At 39.3% G+C, this 17,505-nt stretch overlaps 1 protein-coding gene across 1 annotated transcript in view; it reads right to left on the bottom strand.

Moving 5' to 3' along the window:
- The window catches only part of LVRN (laeverin), a 57,264-nt gene that overhangs the window by 27,334 nt on the left and 12,425 nt on the right, over positions 1–17,505 (bottom strand). The window contains exons 2-6 of the mRNA XM_031448856.2: positions 12,006–12,148; positions 10,221–10,360; positions 6,620–6,746; positions 2,574–2,728; positions 1,032–1,145 (exon numbers count right to left, since the gene is read on the bottom strand). Coding sequence (XP_031304716.1) covers positions 1,032–1,145; positions 2,574–2,728; positions 6,620–6,746; positions 10,221–10,360; positions 12,006–12,148 — 679 coding nt within the window. The remainder of the gene's footprint in view (positions 1–1,031; positions 1,146–2,573; positions 2,729–6,619; positions 6,747–10,220; positions 10,361–12,005; positions 12,149–17,505) is intronic.

The following is a 17,505-nucleotide window of genomic DNA, read 5'->3' as shown; positions in this document are numbered from 1 at the left end:
GGAGGCAGGAGCAGAGCGGGGAAAAGGACCTGTGGCACCGTGTGAAGAAGTGAGGTCAGTGTCAAAAGAAGATATTAAATATAAACACGTAAACACACTTCAATCAAATAAAATCAATTTGGCTTTATCATGCCATTCTGAAAGCACCATCTAATTACTGTAAATAAAATATCAGAAGTACATTTTGATATAAACATAAACTGGAATGTGGGACTGGCAGATACAAAGTACTATGTACAGAATAGATAAACAACAAGGTCCTACTGTATAGCACAGGGAACTATAGTCAATGGCTTGTAGCAACCGGTAATGAAAGAGGATATGAAAAAGAATAAATATAACTCATAGTTAAAATAATAAGATTTACATATTGATAAACTTATTTTTCCATATTACTATTTACTTAAAACAGCAAAAGAATATCAGCTATAATAGATATAATATCTATTACTATTATATGTAATATCAGCTATATTATATGTAATATATAATATAGCATATCACTTATTAGTAAAATCACAGACGACTGATTACAAGTGCTTTAAAATTCAGTCTAGGTAGAAATAAATGAAAATAACGTAAAATCTAACAAGTAGGGAAAGGTTACATACATACACCTTACAAGGTGATATGATAAAATGTTAGGCAACCCTTAAAAATCTTGCTTTCAAAAATGATTTAATGATCTGTGGAAATGCTCTTGAAATAATAGGAAGTAGGAAAGGCATTACATATTTCTGTGTACTTCTCATTTTTATGAATATTTACAATAATAAAAGCCTGGAAAAAGAAAACACATCAAGAAGATAACACTGATTATCTCTGGTATTAGAGATAACTTAATATTGCTTGTATTTGTCTGTATTTTATCTATTTTCTTTTTTTTAATTAAAATCTTTTAATTTCTTTTTTTTAAATGGAGTATGTCCTGGACTGAACCCAGCATGTTCATGCTAAGGATGCATCCACCACTGAGCTATACTCACCCCCTACATTATCCATTTTCAAATAAATTTAACAGACATACTTACCCTTGGGAAGTTAGGATTGAAGTAGTTAATTACTCCAAACTCAAAATAAGATGCAAAACCTTCATTGAGCCATATATTGTTCCACCAACTCATGGTAACCAAGTTTCCAAACCACTTTTGGAGTTGGGAGAAAAAAGAACATTCTTAAATTCAATTTCAGCAATATTTATTGTAATCACATGTTAAGCAAATGTAAGGTCAGAGACACAATTAAACTTGAGATTTGCTATCAATAGTCAAACTTGAAACCAGGACTCCAAAGTCACGTTGGCGTTTTAACATCAAGAGATGTCAGTCATGCATTTCTCTAAAATAATCATTTCACATCCAATGACTGAAGCAATTTTTGTTTTAAAACCGTGATGTTGAAAAATAAGGTAAGCTGGAGTAGCATTTCTTAAATTGCCACTTTGTCCAAAAGTATGCTCAGTTAAAGTGGAAGTCCTAAATGTTCACTTAACAGCTACTAACGACAGCATCTTATACTCCAAACAGACTACAACAGGATTTTTCTGTAAGCAGTTATTGTGTTTTTAAGGACATGATTTGATCTGCACCATGTAAAAATCACTCAAGTATTCATATGTTCTGCAGAGTGGTCCACCTATAATTATTTTCTGTTTGAGCTTAACAGAAAGTGTCAAACGGATGATGAATAGAATCAGGAAAGAAAAACACAGTAATTTCCAAAACCAACAAATCCACACCCTGGTATTTAACCAAATTCTTATAATAGCTGTGATGTACAAATAGTTAGCAGCCTGTATTCCAAAACAATGTGTCACTTAGACTATAATGAAAAATGACACTTTGGGGTGACTGACCAAAACTTGAGAAAGTGTGTGTTGATTATATAACAGGGTGTTATTCAAACCCAGTAAATCACTCATCTCCAAAACTTCTTAAGGGTCCGTATAACAAGAAGATAACAATTTCAAAGTTTAGATGATTTCTTTCTTGACAAACTTGTACTGATAAAGGTCAAAATGCAGATGTGAGATTCTTCATCAAATCAAATAACTAAACTGCTAAAAATCACAACCTAAAAGTACATAGATCTAATGTAATACAGCTTGTTTGCATCACCTGTGGGTCTATAGCTCGAGGATTCATTACTGCTCATGTCACTGACACCGATACGTTGACTACAGTCCTTTAACCTGTAACTTCATCTACTGAAGAAATGTGGATATCTTTCAGTGACTGTTTTGAATATCCCTATTTTAAGATGGAACGAAAAGCAAATAATCATAGTTCTGTTTGGCTTACTTTTCCTGAAGAGAAACTCTGTAGAACAGAGTTGCTCTGCAGATATGAATACATGACCAGTGGAAGGACGGTAAGTTCTCACCACTATGATCCATCACCAATAGTTCGGATCCATCCGGGATCTGATTACACAGATCCTTCCTTGTTTTCATTCAGTGGCTCGCTTTTCAAGTAATTTTTTAAAATTTGGTATACGGCAGGGTTTTGTTATTTTTGGTACAGCAGCTGGAGAATATCTTCATGTGAAATAAGAAAGAACATTTTACCACATGCCTGATGTCCGATCTCGTGGGAGACAATATGGGAGATCACAGACTTTTTTTCTGTTAGTTTATCATTTGGTTGCAGCAACAATAATGACTCATCAAACATCAACAGTCCCCAGTTTTCCATGGCACGGCTGTCAAAAGTCGGCAAGGCAATTATATCTAAGTGGGTTTAAACGGAGGGAAAAATGAAATCATTTCTTCCTCAAAATTTGAGACTTCCAGATACAAACATCTCAAAATGAAATCATATATTACTGAAAGAAAATACCAGTGAATGTTTACAATTTGAGGGGAAAGGAGGCTTTAAAGACTAATACCAAAGACAGAAGGCAGAAAATAAATTGTTTTAACTATACGGAAATCAAATACTTTTGATAAAAGACCTCTATCTGAAATATATAAAGAAAGCTTGAAACTCAGCAATAATAAAATAACTTTACAAAAGTAGCAAAAGATCTAAATACATTTCACTAAAGAAGCTATACAAATGGCAAACACATGAAAAAATGCTCAACATCGTATGTCGTTAGGAAATTGCAAATTAAAATGAGATACCACTACATGCCAATTCAAAATAAAATACCAAATGCTGGAGAAGATGTGCAACAACAAGAACTCTCACTTATTGCTCGTGGGAATGCAAAATGGTACAGCCGCTTTGGAAGACAATTTGGCAGTTTCTTATAAAGCTAAATATAGGTTGACCATACAGTTTAGCAATTGAGCTCCTAGATATTTACCCAAATGAGCTGAAAACTTGTATCGGAAACATGCGTATGAATGTTTATAGCAGCCTTAGTCATAATTGCTAAAACTTGGAAGCAACCAAGATGTCTTTTAATAAATGAATGGACAAAGAAACTGTGATACAACCATACAATAGTAGTGGTAAAAAGAAATAAACTATCAAGCTATGAAAAGACACAGAGTAAACTTAAATGTATGCGACTAAGTGAAAGAAGTCAGCCTGAAAAAGCTATGTATGGTATGATTCCAATTAGTATATAACATATGGAAAAGACAAAACTATAGGAACAGTAAAAAAAAAAAAAAAAAACAATCAGTGGTTGTCAGGGACTTGGGGGAAAGGGGGAGGGTGAGTAGGTGAAGCACAGGGGATTTTTATGGCAGTGAAACTATTCCATATGACACTGTAATGGTAGATACATTATACTCATAGCGCTGTACAGCACAAAGAGTGAACCCTAATGTAAACTATGGACTTTAGTTAGTAATAATGTACCATACTGGTTCATCAATCACAATAAAAAGTAATAATTCCCCAATGTAACATGTTAACAACAGGAGAAACTGGGGGTGGATGAGGGGAGGGAGAGGAGGTGTACCATGACTCTATATTTAGGGCACAATTTTCTGTAAACCTGAAACTGCTCTAAAAAATAAGGTTTATTTAAAATTAAATATTTTAGTTCACCAGAAAACACCATAAACAAATTTTAAAGGCAAAACACAGATTGGGAAAAATATTTGCAATATGTATCACAACTAGACAATATTTTTTAATATTTAAAGAACTCTGACACATCAAAAAGAAAAAACAAAAATGTGAACAATTCACTAAAGAAATCATTTAAACAGTCAAAAATCTTATTTAAAATGGTCAACTTCATTAGTTATCAAAACCAAAAATTAAAACAATGATATCATTTAATCTTTCAAACATATGAGAAGATTAATAATTAGTACTGGCTATAATTCATATTAATAATTAGGTATAGGTAAATTGACACATAGTCTGTTGCTGAGGATGTGAACTGGTACAATTTTTTTCTAGAGCAACTCAGCAAAATTCTTCATAATCTTTAAAAATGTCCTATCCTTTCAACTTTTGGAATTTCTACTAAGGCAAATAGCATGGATATTTGTAAACATTTCCTTATGTTTTCTTTAGTGTTTTAAAAGTGCCCGCCCAAAGGTAGAATCAGTCTAAATGCTCAACTACTGAGAATTAAATTATTTTATCAAATTGATATGTAGGCATCTGATGTCCTAAAAATGAGAATAAAAAAAATAGTTAGATGGATCATGCTGCTACAGACTGTTAACTTACAAAAAAAAAAAAAAAAAAAGGCCAAAAACAGTCTCAATTCCATGGTGACATTTTTGTTAAAAGCAAAGAAGCAAATACAGAAATTGAGATGAAGAGGCATTGGAAAAATATATACCAAAATGCCACCCATGGTTATCTCTGCATGGTAGCATTACAGGAGATTTTGCTTCCTTTTTTTTGTGCTTTTCCCTATCTTTCCAAATTTCTATAGTGTGATCATTTACTACTTCTAAAAACAGAAGAACAACAAAAGTTTTAAAATTTTCTTTTGCTAATGGAAGAAATATTACTCCTAAAATCCATGCTACACTTGCCTAATGAATGGTTTATGCTACGCTATGTTCAGTAATTTAAGTTGACTTTATACTTGGTTGAAGTTGACAGTGTGTAGTTAAGTGTATCCAAGTCATTACATTGCCTCCACCAGGTAATGCTCTGTTAACTTTGGGCATACTTAGATGCCTCAGCTTAAGTGTCAGAAAGGGAGTCAGGGAAAACTTCCTGGAGGAAGGGGCACTGAGTTGAGAAATACAAGAATCAACCAGCTGGTTAAAAGGTACTGCAGGATGTGAACACAGCACGTACAAGAGCCTGGAGGAGAGGAAAGTAAGATGAAAGTGCAGGAGAGGATAGAGGTGGTGCCAGAGCATCGCTCCCACTCTGAGGAACTGCCTAAAACCCCAAGAGGTGGTCCAGAGATGCACTGTTGTAAAGACTGGGTATGGTGTTTGGACTTTATCCTCAGGGCCATATGAAGCCACAGAGAGGTTATAGAGAGGACAGTAACTTGATCAGTTCTTGCTTTGGAAAGATCCCTCCAGCCTCAGTGTGGAAGATGGATTGGAGGAGGCAAGAGGGAAGGTGGTGGTGAAACTAAATGAGGCTGTTGTGGTTGAGATGGTGATGCAAACTCAGGAGAATAAGGGGGGTGGGAAGTAGAGATAATAAAGAGATGACTGATTGGATGGAGATGCTTTCACAGAACAGGATATTAAGAATAGCTCTGAACTTGTCGGTATCCAAATAAAGACAAATGGGAATCTTCTTGCCTAGACAAGGGTCATCTTGAGACCTTTTAGCCACAGACGTGATAGAAACTTGGTCTCCCTGCCCAGACTCCTGCTTCCTCCAGCTGTCAAAAAGACAGGTATCCCCTCTGGGACCCATGAGTGGGCTGAGGCTTGTTCCTGTTCCTTCACTCCCTGTGCCTCCTTAGCTAGAAGGCTCGAGCTGCAGAGCACCTGGCTCCCCCAGTGTTCAGGAGGCCCAAGCTCCCAAATTTTTACTGCCTGTTTTCTTCACCATCTGCCAGTATAGGCTGAATATATTTTTTCTCCTAAGACTCAACTAACCTCTCAGAGGAACAAAATCCATTTACATGATACCCTCAAATTAGAGAGAAAAAACACTGAACAACTTTCTGAGCTGAGTGGCTCAGACAATTTTAAGACCATTCCATGCAGATCTACAAGAAATAAAATGTTTACATATTTCCTCAAGGATCATATTATGTTCACACATGATTCCAATCTTAAAATTCACAGATGGGACCCCCCAAGTCCTAATCCAATGACTCACAGCTAAAGAATATTTTTTTTAAAAACCAACAAATCTTACTGAAGGGAGCTGGACTAACTCACACAAGCCTGCTAAAAGAATGCAGGACACTGCACTGCACACTAGTGTTGAGAGGAAAGGCCAGAGAGAAGGCAGAGTCTGGAGGAGGTGGGCTGCAGCTGAGTGCCCAGGAGGCAGCTAAAGCCTGGGAGCTCGCTAAGCACCTGCTGGGCATATGGCACGTGCAGAGACAGAACAGACAGTCTTCTGTGTGTCCAGGAAGGTGTAGGACATGATGATGAAAAGCCAGTGCAGCTAATTCCAAAATAGCAAAAATAGCAAAGTGCCCACGGGACCCTCTGATCTCAGCCCAGGGCCCCCATAATAGGAAACTGAATGCACTGTAAGGGAAGATGCCTCACCTGTTTTTGGAAGAGGGTAACTGATATTAAATAAATCTTCCAGAAAAGAGAAGATGGGACCTGTGATGTTCAAAGCAAAGTCTGCATCTCCGTCTGCAATGGCATCTTTCCGGGCCCAGATGCGTATCTAAACAGAAACAATTAAGCAAGAATTAGGAAAAGCTGTAGTGATTTTGGAACATGGTCGCCTGCTGGCTCCAATTCCCTGATGCTCTCGAGCCAAAAACTTTTCAGAAGAAGCTGCATAATAAGATGTTTAAATGTGTCCACGCAGTGAGAAAAGCCCAGAAGGCTTTTGACTAAGTTGTGAACAGTGGGCCCCCAGACAGCATGCTATTTCAATCTTCTGCAATAACATGTTAAACTTCGAAAGATACCTACCCCCACAGAAAAGGAAGATTCCCTGTTAGAGAGCAAGGGCCCCTTGGATCCTTGCTTCCCTCTTCAGGACATATTTCCAATGATTCAAAACAGAATTGTGCAGTTAGTGGGGCTGAAACGGTATGGAATGTATCAAATAGCTTTGAATCATGCAAATTTAAAATGGTTTGTTTGTTAACAAAATCTTGAATCATCCCATCTTATTTTCAAAACTTGCAATAAAGTTAATTTCCTTAATTTAAAAAAAGTTCATCGAAAGTCTTATGATTTTATAGTTGTTGAAGCAAGCAAATTACAGTCTTTGTTTATGACGCGCCCACGTTTGCCACATTTTGTTAGCTTAATGACATAACCCGTCCTGCTGTCTGGGTGCCTGAACTTGTTTGTGTGATTTTGGTGACTAATTTGATGTTGTTTTAACATCCATTGTTATTTTAATATGAAATCACTGTATCCCCTACAGCAATACCATCCGAGCACTTTTAAATGGAGTTGCTAGTGTTAACGCCAAAGAAAAAATATGTATGAGACTCAGTGACCCTGGAATGAAAATTAGTGATGAGGGAGTTAAGACGATTGTCCTGATGTAAGTACAGTTAATTTGAGAAAGAACTTCTCTGCAAAACAGAGAAAATGCTAAGACAGTGAAAAGCAGCACAACAATATGTGCAGACTGCTGCGCTCCAAGAACACGTTCACCTGACTCTGCTTTTGTTTCTGCTGGAAAATTTGTCTTGAATTGTGTGACTTTTGAATTACGTGAGGTCTTCAGGAACGCTCCCCTTTCACAAAATGCAACCACCTGTGTTTGAAGAAGCCCTTCCCGCCTTCTGGCCTCCCTCGTGCTGCTCATTATCCCAGGAACTACACTTCCCTGCCCCTGCTCAAGCTCTAACCTCCGAGGCAAAGTCAGACATCTAAACCAAAGCCCACACCACTGAGTGGAAATGACAGTCACCTCTCCCCTCGGTCAAGATAATGTGTGTGCAGTAACTGTAGCCTTTTGGGAAACAAAGGCAGTAACAATTCATGTTTGTACATAAATTTTCGGTTTACAAAGCTCTTCCCATAAACTACCATTCTTTAAGCTGAGAGGGAGGCAAATGATGAAGAGTTCAAGCTGGGGGGTGGGGCCAGGCGGGGGAGGAGAGGCAGGGCAGCAAGGATCGCAAACAGGTGGGGAGTATTTTGGAGATGTGGCCATAAAGTTCCTTCTGAGTCACATCTAGCCCACCATTGTGTCCCAGTGGTCTCCCGAGACCCAGGGGCCTCAACATCTAAGAGAGTATCTTTACACATGCCCATCTGTGCTAAATTCTACTCAAAAATGTTACTTCCAACCTTAGTTATGTGTTTCTGACGTTTACCTTCCTGCCACGCATGAACCACATTTTCAACTTTGCTATATTTTTCTCTCTTATTTAATGAGTCATTTTTGTAGAGTCTGGATACTATTCCAAGAATACATTCTGATTCTCCCGTAGAGTATATGGTGGACTCCTTCACTTCCCTAGAGCTGAGCCACAGCCAAACGCAACATTCCACTGATAAACTCATCCCAAATTTCAGTTTTCTGGCTAAGACCATTACTTTCTTAGGCATATTCCATTTCCTCTTTGCTTCTATGGCAGCTGGCTTTCTTTCCAGGGTGATCTTTCATGAAGAAACAGACATGATCCTTTTATAAGGATTATTCACTGTGCAGCAGCATTGAGAGCAACAAGCCACTGCGATGTGGCTGCTGACAGCCACCTTGGGTCACTTGTGAGTTCCGGGCCCACTTCTTCACGCCAGGTACAAAGCATAGGCTTACAAATCATCCCTGAGGAGATCAATCAGTACACGTCATGAATGTTTGACTTGGCCAGTGTTATATCTGCGACTATTAAGGATCGACTGAGTGATTACTCAATAAGGGAAATCAGGCTGGAGCCAACAGCTGAGGAAGATAATGAGCTGTGGTTTGCATCCAACACAGTGTTATTAACTCATCCTTCAGAGAAGGACCTTTGAGTGATTCTCCCCCTGTGATGGACTTGGCTCAGCCACAGCTTCCTTGTCTCCACAGGTCAGTGGCACAAGCCTCGAAGATCTTGGGTCCAGGAGAGAGCCTCGGCCAGCTGTAGGGCCTGATTCTCCTCAGCCATGTGAAACCGATCTGACCAGAAAAAACCGGGCCTGAAGCACTGGCCTTACTTACATCCACCCTCGAGTGTCAGGAGTGAACCGGTCCATAAAGCACTGCTACAATAACCTGGATGTTTCCGTTAAGCATCATTATGTAATGAGGCATAATTGGGTGAAACTAGCTAGGTGTTTCAAAACAGAGGCAGACTCACAGACATAGAAAACAAACTTACAGTTACCAGGGGAGAATGGAGGTGGGGAGGGATAAACCGGGAGTTCGGGATTCACAGATTCTAACAACTACATATAAAATAGATAAACAACAAGGACCTACTATATAGCACAGTGAACTATATTCAATACTTTGTAATAGCCTATAAGGAAAAAGAACATGAAAAGGAATATATGTATGTATATGCATAACTGAATCACTATGCTGTACACCAGAAATTAACATAACATTGTAAATTGACTAAACTTCAATTTAAAAAACAAAAACAACAAGCCTAGGTGTCTCAGGACCGAGTACCTACTTACACAACTGGGGACGTGTTCATCCCCCAGAGCTGAGGGACCCAGCAGGCCTGCTCCTTGAAAGGGCTGATACTTAACCTGCACGCATTTCAGCCGGAGCGATCGTCCGGGCTGGTGTCAGTCTGGGGTGTTCGGTTTCCACACCATAGTGGCTGGTAGACATTTAGAGCAGCACCCCGGCTTCAAGGCCACATTAACACGTAGGCGAGGAAGACATCAGGTAAACCTGAGCTTCAAGGGGCAGTGTGGCCGCTTTCCCTGTTCTCTCCTGTGCTCTGACAGACAGCGACAGCCTGGGAAGAGGGGGCTCAGAACCTGACATGAGGGGGCTTAATGTGCAGCCTTTCCATAGAAACCCCCCACAGAGCCACAGTGGGAGCTGCTGCGTTCCAGTCTGCAACCCCACGCTGAGGGCTTTAACAGGGCTTGGGGGAAGTCAGAGCGAGACCCAGGAGGGGACGACGGGGTGGTAGGCATAGGCCCTGGTGCAGAAGGAGTGGATGGCACCCTATAGCCAGTACAAACATCCCCGTATACCTGGAGAGTCTCCCCCACTCACCTCCTTGCCCCGCTCAGTCCTGCTGACATGCTCACAGTCACAGACAGCAAAGGCGGTTAAATAAGTGGGCATGAGGGGCGTGGTGTAAAAGGTGGTGACAGTCCACTTGCTCCCATTCACATCTTCTTTTTCAGACTGACCTACAGAAATTGATTTTAGTCCAAATCATTGTAGATAAGCAATAATTAGCAATAACATCTAAGCAAAACCTTTGAAATAATTTGTCAAGCCAACTGTCAGCCAACTGCTTCTTCCCAACTACTCCCCATAGTCCAGCAGTTTGGATTTCTCTACCCTAAGTCTTCAAAACCATGTTAGGAGAGGGGAGAGTATAGCTCAGTGGTAGAGGGTATGCTTGGCATGCGCGAGGTCCTGGGTTCAATCCCAGTACCTCCATTAAATATAAACAAACAAATAAATAAACCTAATTACCTCCCCCTCCAAACAAAACAAAACACTGTATTAGGAAGGTCGAAGGACGGTATCTTGGTCCTGAATTAGCACCTTGAATAATATGGTCTTGACTGAGGGCAACTCTCTGAGCACTGTAAATTAGGCCTGTGATCTGCCTGCTCTCTTTTCCATTTACTGCTGTTTCCTAGGCCAGCCTGGGTCTCACAGCACTTAATCTAGAGCTTCCCAGGCCCACGGTAGGTCAACAAGGCACAATTCTGGTTTCAGGCAGGTTATCAGTGGAGGCAAGCTGGAGTCTTTAAGCCTGAAGTCACAAACTCAGATGCCTGTGAGGGCCGGGTACTTGACGTGAACTGGGCCGCTGCACACTAACAGGGACTGGCGGGAGCGTGGCAGGCGGGCGCACAGGCTCAGGCTGCAGGGGGCAGCCTCTTCTCAGCGGCAACTACCACCGGCACATAGGAAGGGCAGGTCCAGTGTTGTTAGATGTTCTGAGTGTCCAAAAAAGTAAGAATTTTGATTTCTATGAGAAATCTCTGAATTTTTTAAAGTCAGGTACTAATTCAATGAAAAGAAAAAAGTACTGTGAGCCAAAAACAAAAGAAACAAAACAAAACCCACATCTGTGAACCAGATTCAGACTAAGTCCACTAGCTTGTTATCAGTAAAGATCAACAGTTGAAGCCCAAACCAATGGGCAGACAGGCTGCCAATGTATGAGGACAGAATAATGTCCCCAGCTCCTCATATATAAGAATCAGGATTTACCATCTCCAAGATGTCGGTGCTAACACGTCCCCTGTGACTGCCCTCCCCAGTTACAGCATAGTACAATTATAATACACTCTCAACGGACTGGTTAGGAAATCTATTGATATAAAATCCAGTACAGAGATAAAAATATGTAATATACATAATTAATATATAAAACATAAAAATACATACTTCAATAAAAAATAATAATCTGTTTTGATTTAAAAAAAAGAGACAGAAAGAAAGAAAGGAAAAGATAAAGATAAAACTCTGAATTTTGCCAAGTAGCACCCTTCTGGGCAGTATTTGCCAAACATGAATCACTCGATTAACGCACCACTTTTCTGACCTTTGCCATATCCGTGTTCCATAATACAATGATCTACTCAACGTGTCTTGGAAATTAACTTCCTTTAAAAGCTTAACCTGTCTTAGCCTTGTTTTAAAGTTATTCAGGAAATGAAAAAAATAAGACAAAATAAAAAATACAAATACAAATCTATAAACATATATTTATATAAACATATTATACATCATATATAATAGTTACATATGCATATGCATATATGTGTGTGTATATATATATATATATATAAAACAGTACGAAACATTACTTACCTAGCTTTGGCATGTTGGAAAGGGCCACATAACTTGGATGATGAATAATTGTAATATTAAAAGTTGCCTTCAGAGCTGGCTCATCAAAACAAGGGAAAACACTCCTGGCAAATGTTGGTTCCATCTGAGATGCTAACAGGGCCCTGAAATACATTTTTGGAAAAATTGATTTATTTTTATCTCAAACCAGTGGAAGCAAATATATATATATATGTATTAAGGGATTATGGCTTATAATTATCTGCAGGCAGGAGCTGGAATGTTTCCCCCTCACCTCCTGGCTCCCCACCAAGTAATACAAACACACTCCAGTTCTCGCTGCACCTTAGAATTCCTGTAAGACCTAAAATACACAAGAACTCTTTAATTTTCAACCGCAAAAAAAAAAAAAAATTACTTCATTACATCATCTGCCTTTTACAAACAAAATAGGAAAAAATATAACAAATATGCAATACCAGGCTTTTGAGAACCAAGGAATTTTTAAGCTAGAATTACCTCTTTGGGGAGGATCTATGGCTTTCATCCTCCACTACAGTGCAGGTCAGATGAAGAATGTCTACATTTTTGTCTTTCTTGCACGTTCTCCCTTTTTCCTGGTTGAACACTTCACAAAAAATTTTATCTTGCACACCCTTGGAGCTGAACAATATGGATACGTGCCAACTGAACAAAACAACTTTCATTTACATATGGGTAGGTTTATCAGGTCCATACTGCTCCTTGCCCCATCTCATGGGAATATACAAAAAGTGACATTATCCCACCATGCACTGGTGATTTATAGGGAAAATTTTAGGGACAAGAGTACCCTGAGAAAACAAGGAGTTGCCAGGTTCACCCTCTATAAACCCTGCCCGATTCTGGCAAAAGCATGGGTCCTAGAGAACAACTTTCTCCTCCCAAGAAATCTGCGGGCTCATGATCCCATTTTCCAAGACTCTGTGACCTAGGAACTGTTTTTAGATGACAACTGTGGATGCTAAATTCCTTTCTTCTCCTAAGGTCCTGAGACTTTATGTCTCTCATGTGTTTACTCTTGCTTCAGACCCAGTTCTGAGATAAACAGAAGGCGAATTCAGCAAAGATATCTTGAGACTGCGGTCCATCCATCATCCACCTCTCTGAATCCCCCTCCACCACGATAAGGGCCCCGCTCGTGTAAAACTTCACACGGCCTTAGGAAGAACACACAGAACAGTAGGCATGTTCAAAAGCTTTTCACAGGCAGCTTGTTTGATGTGCTTATAACCTCACTGGGACAAAACTGTCATTTTCCACAAGCCTATTTTGTCCTATTTGCTTTTCCCCACTTTATTATACTCTTGCTTTCATGGTCTGAACGGAGGCCTGTGGGCTCTGACACCAGCCACTTTGGCTACAAGACTCTGCTCCACCTAGTACTAACTACTGAGCAGTCCTGAACCACTCACATAGTTTTGCCGAGCCTCAGTATCCCCATCTAGAAAATAATGACACTAGTTACCGTTTCTCGTAGGAAAGGTACGTTTCCTAACTTTTATATTATTAGTAATTAACTTAGCAATAAATGACCTTCGAATTCTCCTACATTCCTTCTAACCTCACAGATTGTTCTTGGTACAGATGAACTGCAGAAGAATTCAAGGGGGGATGAGTTACAGAGTAGGGGCAGGGGGAGGGGTGGAAATCACTAATTACAAACGCATTTTAAAAGGTTCCAGAGATGACAGTTGGCCACAAGCTGAATATAACCTATGTTTGTCTCCCCAATTAATTTTAAACTACCAGAAATTAGGGGCTGTGTATTTTTTTCTTGTGTGTTATTTAAAATATTTAGCAAAAATATAGGTTCATAGCAATTAAGTAAATATTTTCTCAGCCTTGGAGGTACTGTAAACATAGCTTGATACTAGTATATACAAAAGAATATGAAGTATTTCTGCATAGTTTGTTAAACTGGCATTCATTTATTTTGTAGTATTGGTTGCTATCTTTAAAAGGGCTGGGATAAAGTAGAGAAAACTTAAGCAACTGACAACATAGTAAAAAGAAAAATGAGCAGGGAATTCGGTGACTTGAGTTGTCACTCAGGCTCTGCAGTGTAAACATAATGGTGTCACTTTGGGAAAGTTGCTTAAACTCTCTGGATATCTGTTTCTAAAAAATGCAGGGATGAGACTAGATGATCTCTAAGTCCACTCAGAACTCGAAAACTGATTCCAACAGAGATGAAGACTCCAACAGGACGGAAATAAGAGCCCATGAGGTGGCCATGACTGAGTCATCTAGGATTGGAAGAAACAGGCCCTTGGGAGTTTATTATACATGGCCTTGGGAAGATCTATGAGCCTTCTGAAATCACAAGACACTTGGTACAAATGGCACTCTGTTGGCATGAAAAGTGCAACATAAAGTAAAAAAGCACGTTCAATTACATAATATGTGTTCATACATTTGGAAAGTCAACAAATGCCTATTGTTTTTGTAAAGGAAACTATAGAAAGTAATGCTTGATAATATCTTCTCTGCTGCCATGACTTCCCAAAGCACATGAATCTTGGGGAGGTTGCAAGGTGGGGAGGAGGGAGAAAATCAGACTGTTCAAGGAGGTGGGAAACGTTCATGCTCACCAAAGCGGGTACAGGTTCAAAAAGGCTAGGGGACACCAGCTTAGACAGTTATTGCTTTAACAGATCAAGCATCAAGCAAGTCCTTCCAATTCCATGATTTAGATCTCCAGAGAAGTGAAATAAAAGAAACTCTTGGATTTTACTCAACTATTTCCCTCCCTGGTTTTATACAAACAAACAAAAAGGGAAAAATCCCTACAATACACAGCCTCTCTGGCTCTCAGTCTTAACTGCAAAGGTCAGGGCCAGCCAGCATCAAACACAATTGGTGATGCCACATCGGGACCCATGACTGTTTTTTATTTCCCTTCTCTCTCTGTGTTGGACTCAAACAACCCTGTAAGAATATCCTGACCTCGGAAAACAGAACCATCCACCACCCTCTCTTTCCTTCAAACCTCACTGTTAACATGCTATTACAGTGCCTGTGAAGTCTGGGTTTAGAGTGGTCAGCTGGTGAGGGAGTTAACTGGGGAGAATCTGTCTCCTAGTGGCTCACTATTGCAAAGCCACTTTCCTGCCCTCTTGTACAGCCAGAGAATGTGGGGCTCTCCACTTTCTTGTGCTGGAGAAGGTCTTACCAGGCAAGACACAATGCCCTTGGGGACCTACTTACTACCATCTAAAAAATATCCATTCAGTAAGGTATTTCATTCCAAATTATTTTATAAACTCCATATGCCTACAGCTCTGGTTAAGAAGCACTAAATACCATAGCTAGTCAAGGATGAAGTAAAACTCTTTGGAGAGTTGTCCCCCCACCACTATTTTTTTTAACACAATAACAACACTCAGAAATGAAAATGTTTAGTAAAGACAGATGTTACATCACTGGACTGTGGTTCAAAGATTGGCCTATGAATCATGTTTGTTTATTACTTGTGTAATAGGATCTTAAAACCGAAGTTTCTACCAGACAACAAAACATAATGGATGTAAAATTCCAAAGAAAGGTGCCAAACCATGTCACGAAGATTTTGAAAGTAAATGGCCTTGAGAACCCCTGGGCTCCTCTTGGGATTCTCAGCTCCATCAAGGACATAGAAGAAGGGTCAGGGAACATAGACAAAAGAGATCAGAGAGACGATTCCTTGGTGGACAGCGACATTATATTGCCAAGCCCTCCTGCCCTCAGAGGTTGGGAGGAGGTGTAACTCTTTAACCCGGAGCTAGTGGCTGAAGATCTCTTGGAAAGCAGTGGACGGTTTCCTGAGGCTGAGAGACTTAAAGGCTGGTGCCTAATTCACTCTTCTTTTTCTTTCTTTCTTTTTTTTAAATTGAAGTATAGTCAGTTTACAATGTTGTGTCAATTTCTGGTGTTACAGCACATTGCTTCAGTCATACATGAATACACATATATTTATTTCCATATTCTTTTCACCATAAGCTACTACAAGATATTGAGTATAGTTCCCAGTGCTATACAGTATAACCTTGTTTTTCTATTTTATATGTACCAGTCAGTATCTGCAAATCTCAAACTCCCAATTTATCCCTTCCCACCCCCTTACCCCACCAGTAACCATAAGTTTGTTTTCTATGTCTGTGAGTCTGTTTCTGTTTTATATATAAGTTCATTTGTCTTTTTTTTTGGATCCACATGAGTGACATCATATGGTATTTTCCTTTCTCTTTCTGGCTTACTTCACTTAGAATGACATTCTCTAGGAGCATCTATGTTGCTGCAAATGGTACTATTTTATTATTTTTTTATGGCTGAGTAGTATTCCATTATATAAATATACCACATCTTCTTTATCCAGTCATCTGTCAATGGACATTTAGGTTGTTTCCATGTCTTGGCTATTGTAAACAGTGTTGCTATGAATATTGCAGTACATGTGTCTTTTTGAATTAAGGTTCCCTCTGGACATATGCCCAGGAGTGGGATTGTTGGATCATATGGTAAGTCTATTTTTAGTTTTTTGAGGAATCTTCATACTGTTTTCCATAATGGCTGCACCAAACTACATTCCCACCAACAGTGTAGGAGGGTTCCCTTTTTTCCACACCCTCTCCAGCATTTATCATTTGTGGACTTTTGAATGATGGCCATTCTGACTGGTGTGAGATGATACCTCATTGTAGTTTTGATTTGCATTTCTCTGATAATTACTGATATTGAGCATTTTTTCATGTGTCTATTGGCCATTCGTATGTCTTCTTTGGACAATTGCTTGTTTAGGTCCTCTGCCCATTTTTGGATTGTGTTGTTTGTTTTTTTCTTATTAAGTCATTTGAGCTGTTTAGAAAGTAAAGAAACAATCCCTTTTAAAATTGCACCCAAAGTAATAAGATACCTAGGAATGAATCTGACCAAGGATGTGAAAGACTTACACATGGAGAACTACAAAACACTGATTAGGAAATTAATGATGGCTTAAAGAAATGAAAGATATCCCATGCTCCTGGATTGGAAGAATCAATATTGTTAAAATGGCCATACTGCCCAAGGCAATCTACAGATTTAATGCAATCCCTATCAAATTACCCAGGACATTTTTCACAGAACTAGAATAATCATATTAAAATTTATATGGAATCACAAAAGACCCAGAATTGCCAAAGCATTCCTGAAGAAAAAGAATGAAGCTGGAGGAATAACCCTCCCAGCCTTCAGACAATACTACAGAGCTACAGTAATCAAAACAGCATGGTATTGGTACAAAAACAGACATATGGATCAGTGGAACAGAATAGAGAGCCCAGAAATGAACCCACAAACTTTTGGTCAATTAACCTTTAACAAAGGAGGCAAGAACATACAATGGAGTAAAGACAGTCTCTTCAGCAAATGGTGTTGGGAAAACTGGACAGCTGCATGTAAATCAATGACGTTAGAATACTCTCTCACACCATACACAAAAATAAACTCATAATGGCTTAAA

This window comes from Camelus dromedarius, chromosome 3 (assembly GCF_036321535.1).
Source record: "Camelus dromedarius isolate mCamDro1 chromosome 3, mCamDro1.pat, whole genome shotgun sequence".
Taxonomy (NCBI): domain Eukaryota; kingdom Metazoa; phylum Chordata; class Mammalia; order Artiodactyla; family Camelidae; genus Camelus; species Camelus dromedarius.
This window is presented reverse-complemented; position numbering and strand designations above follow the sequence as displayed.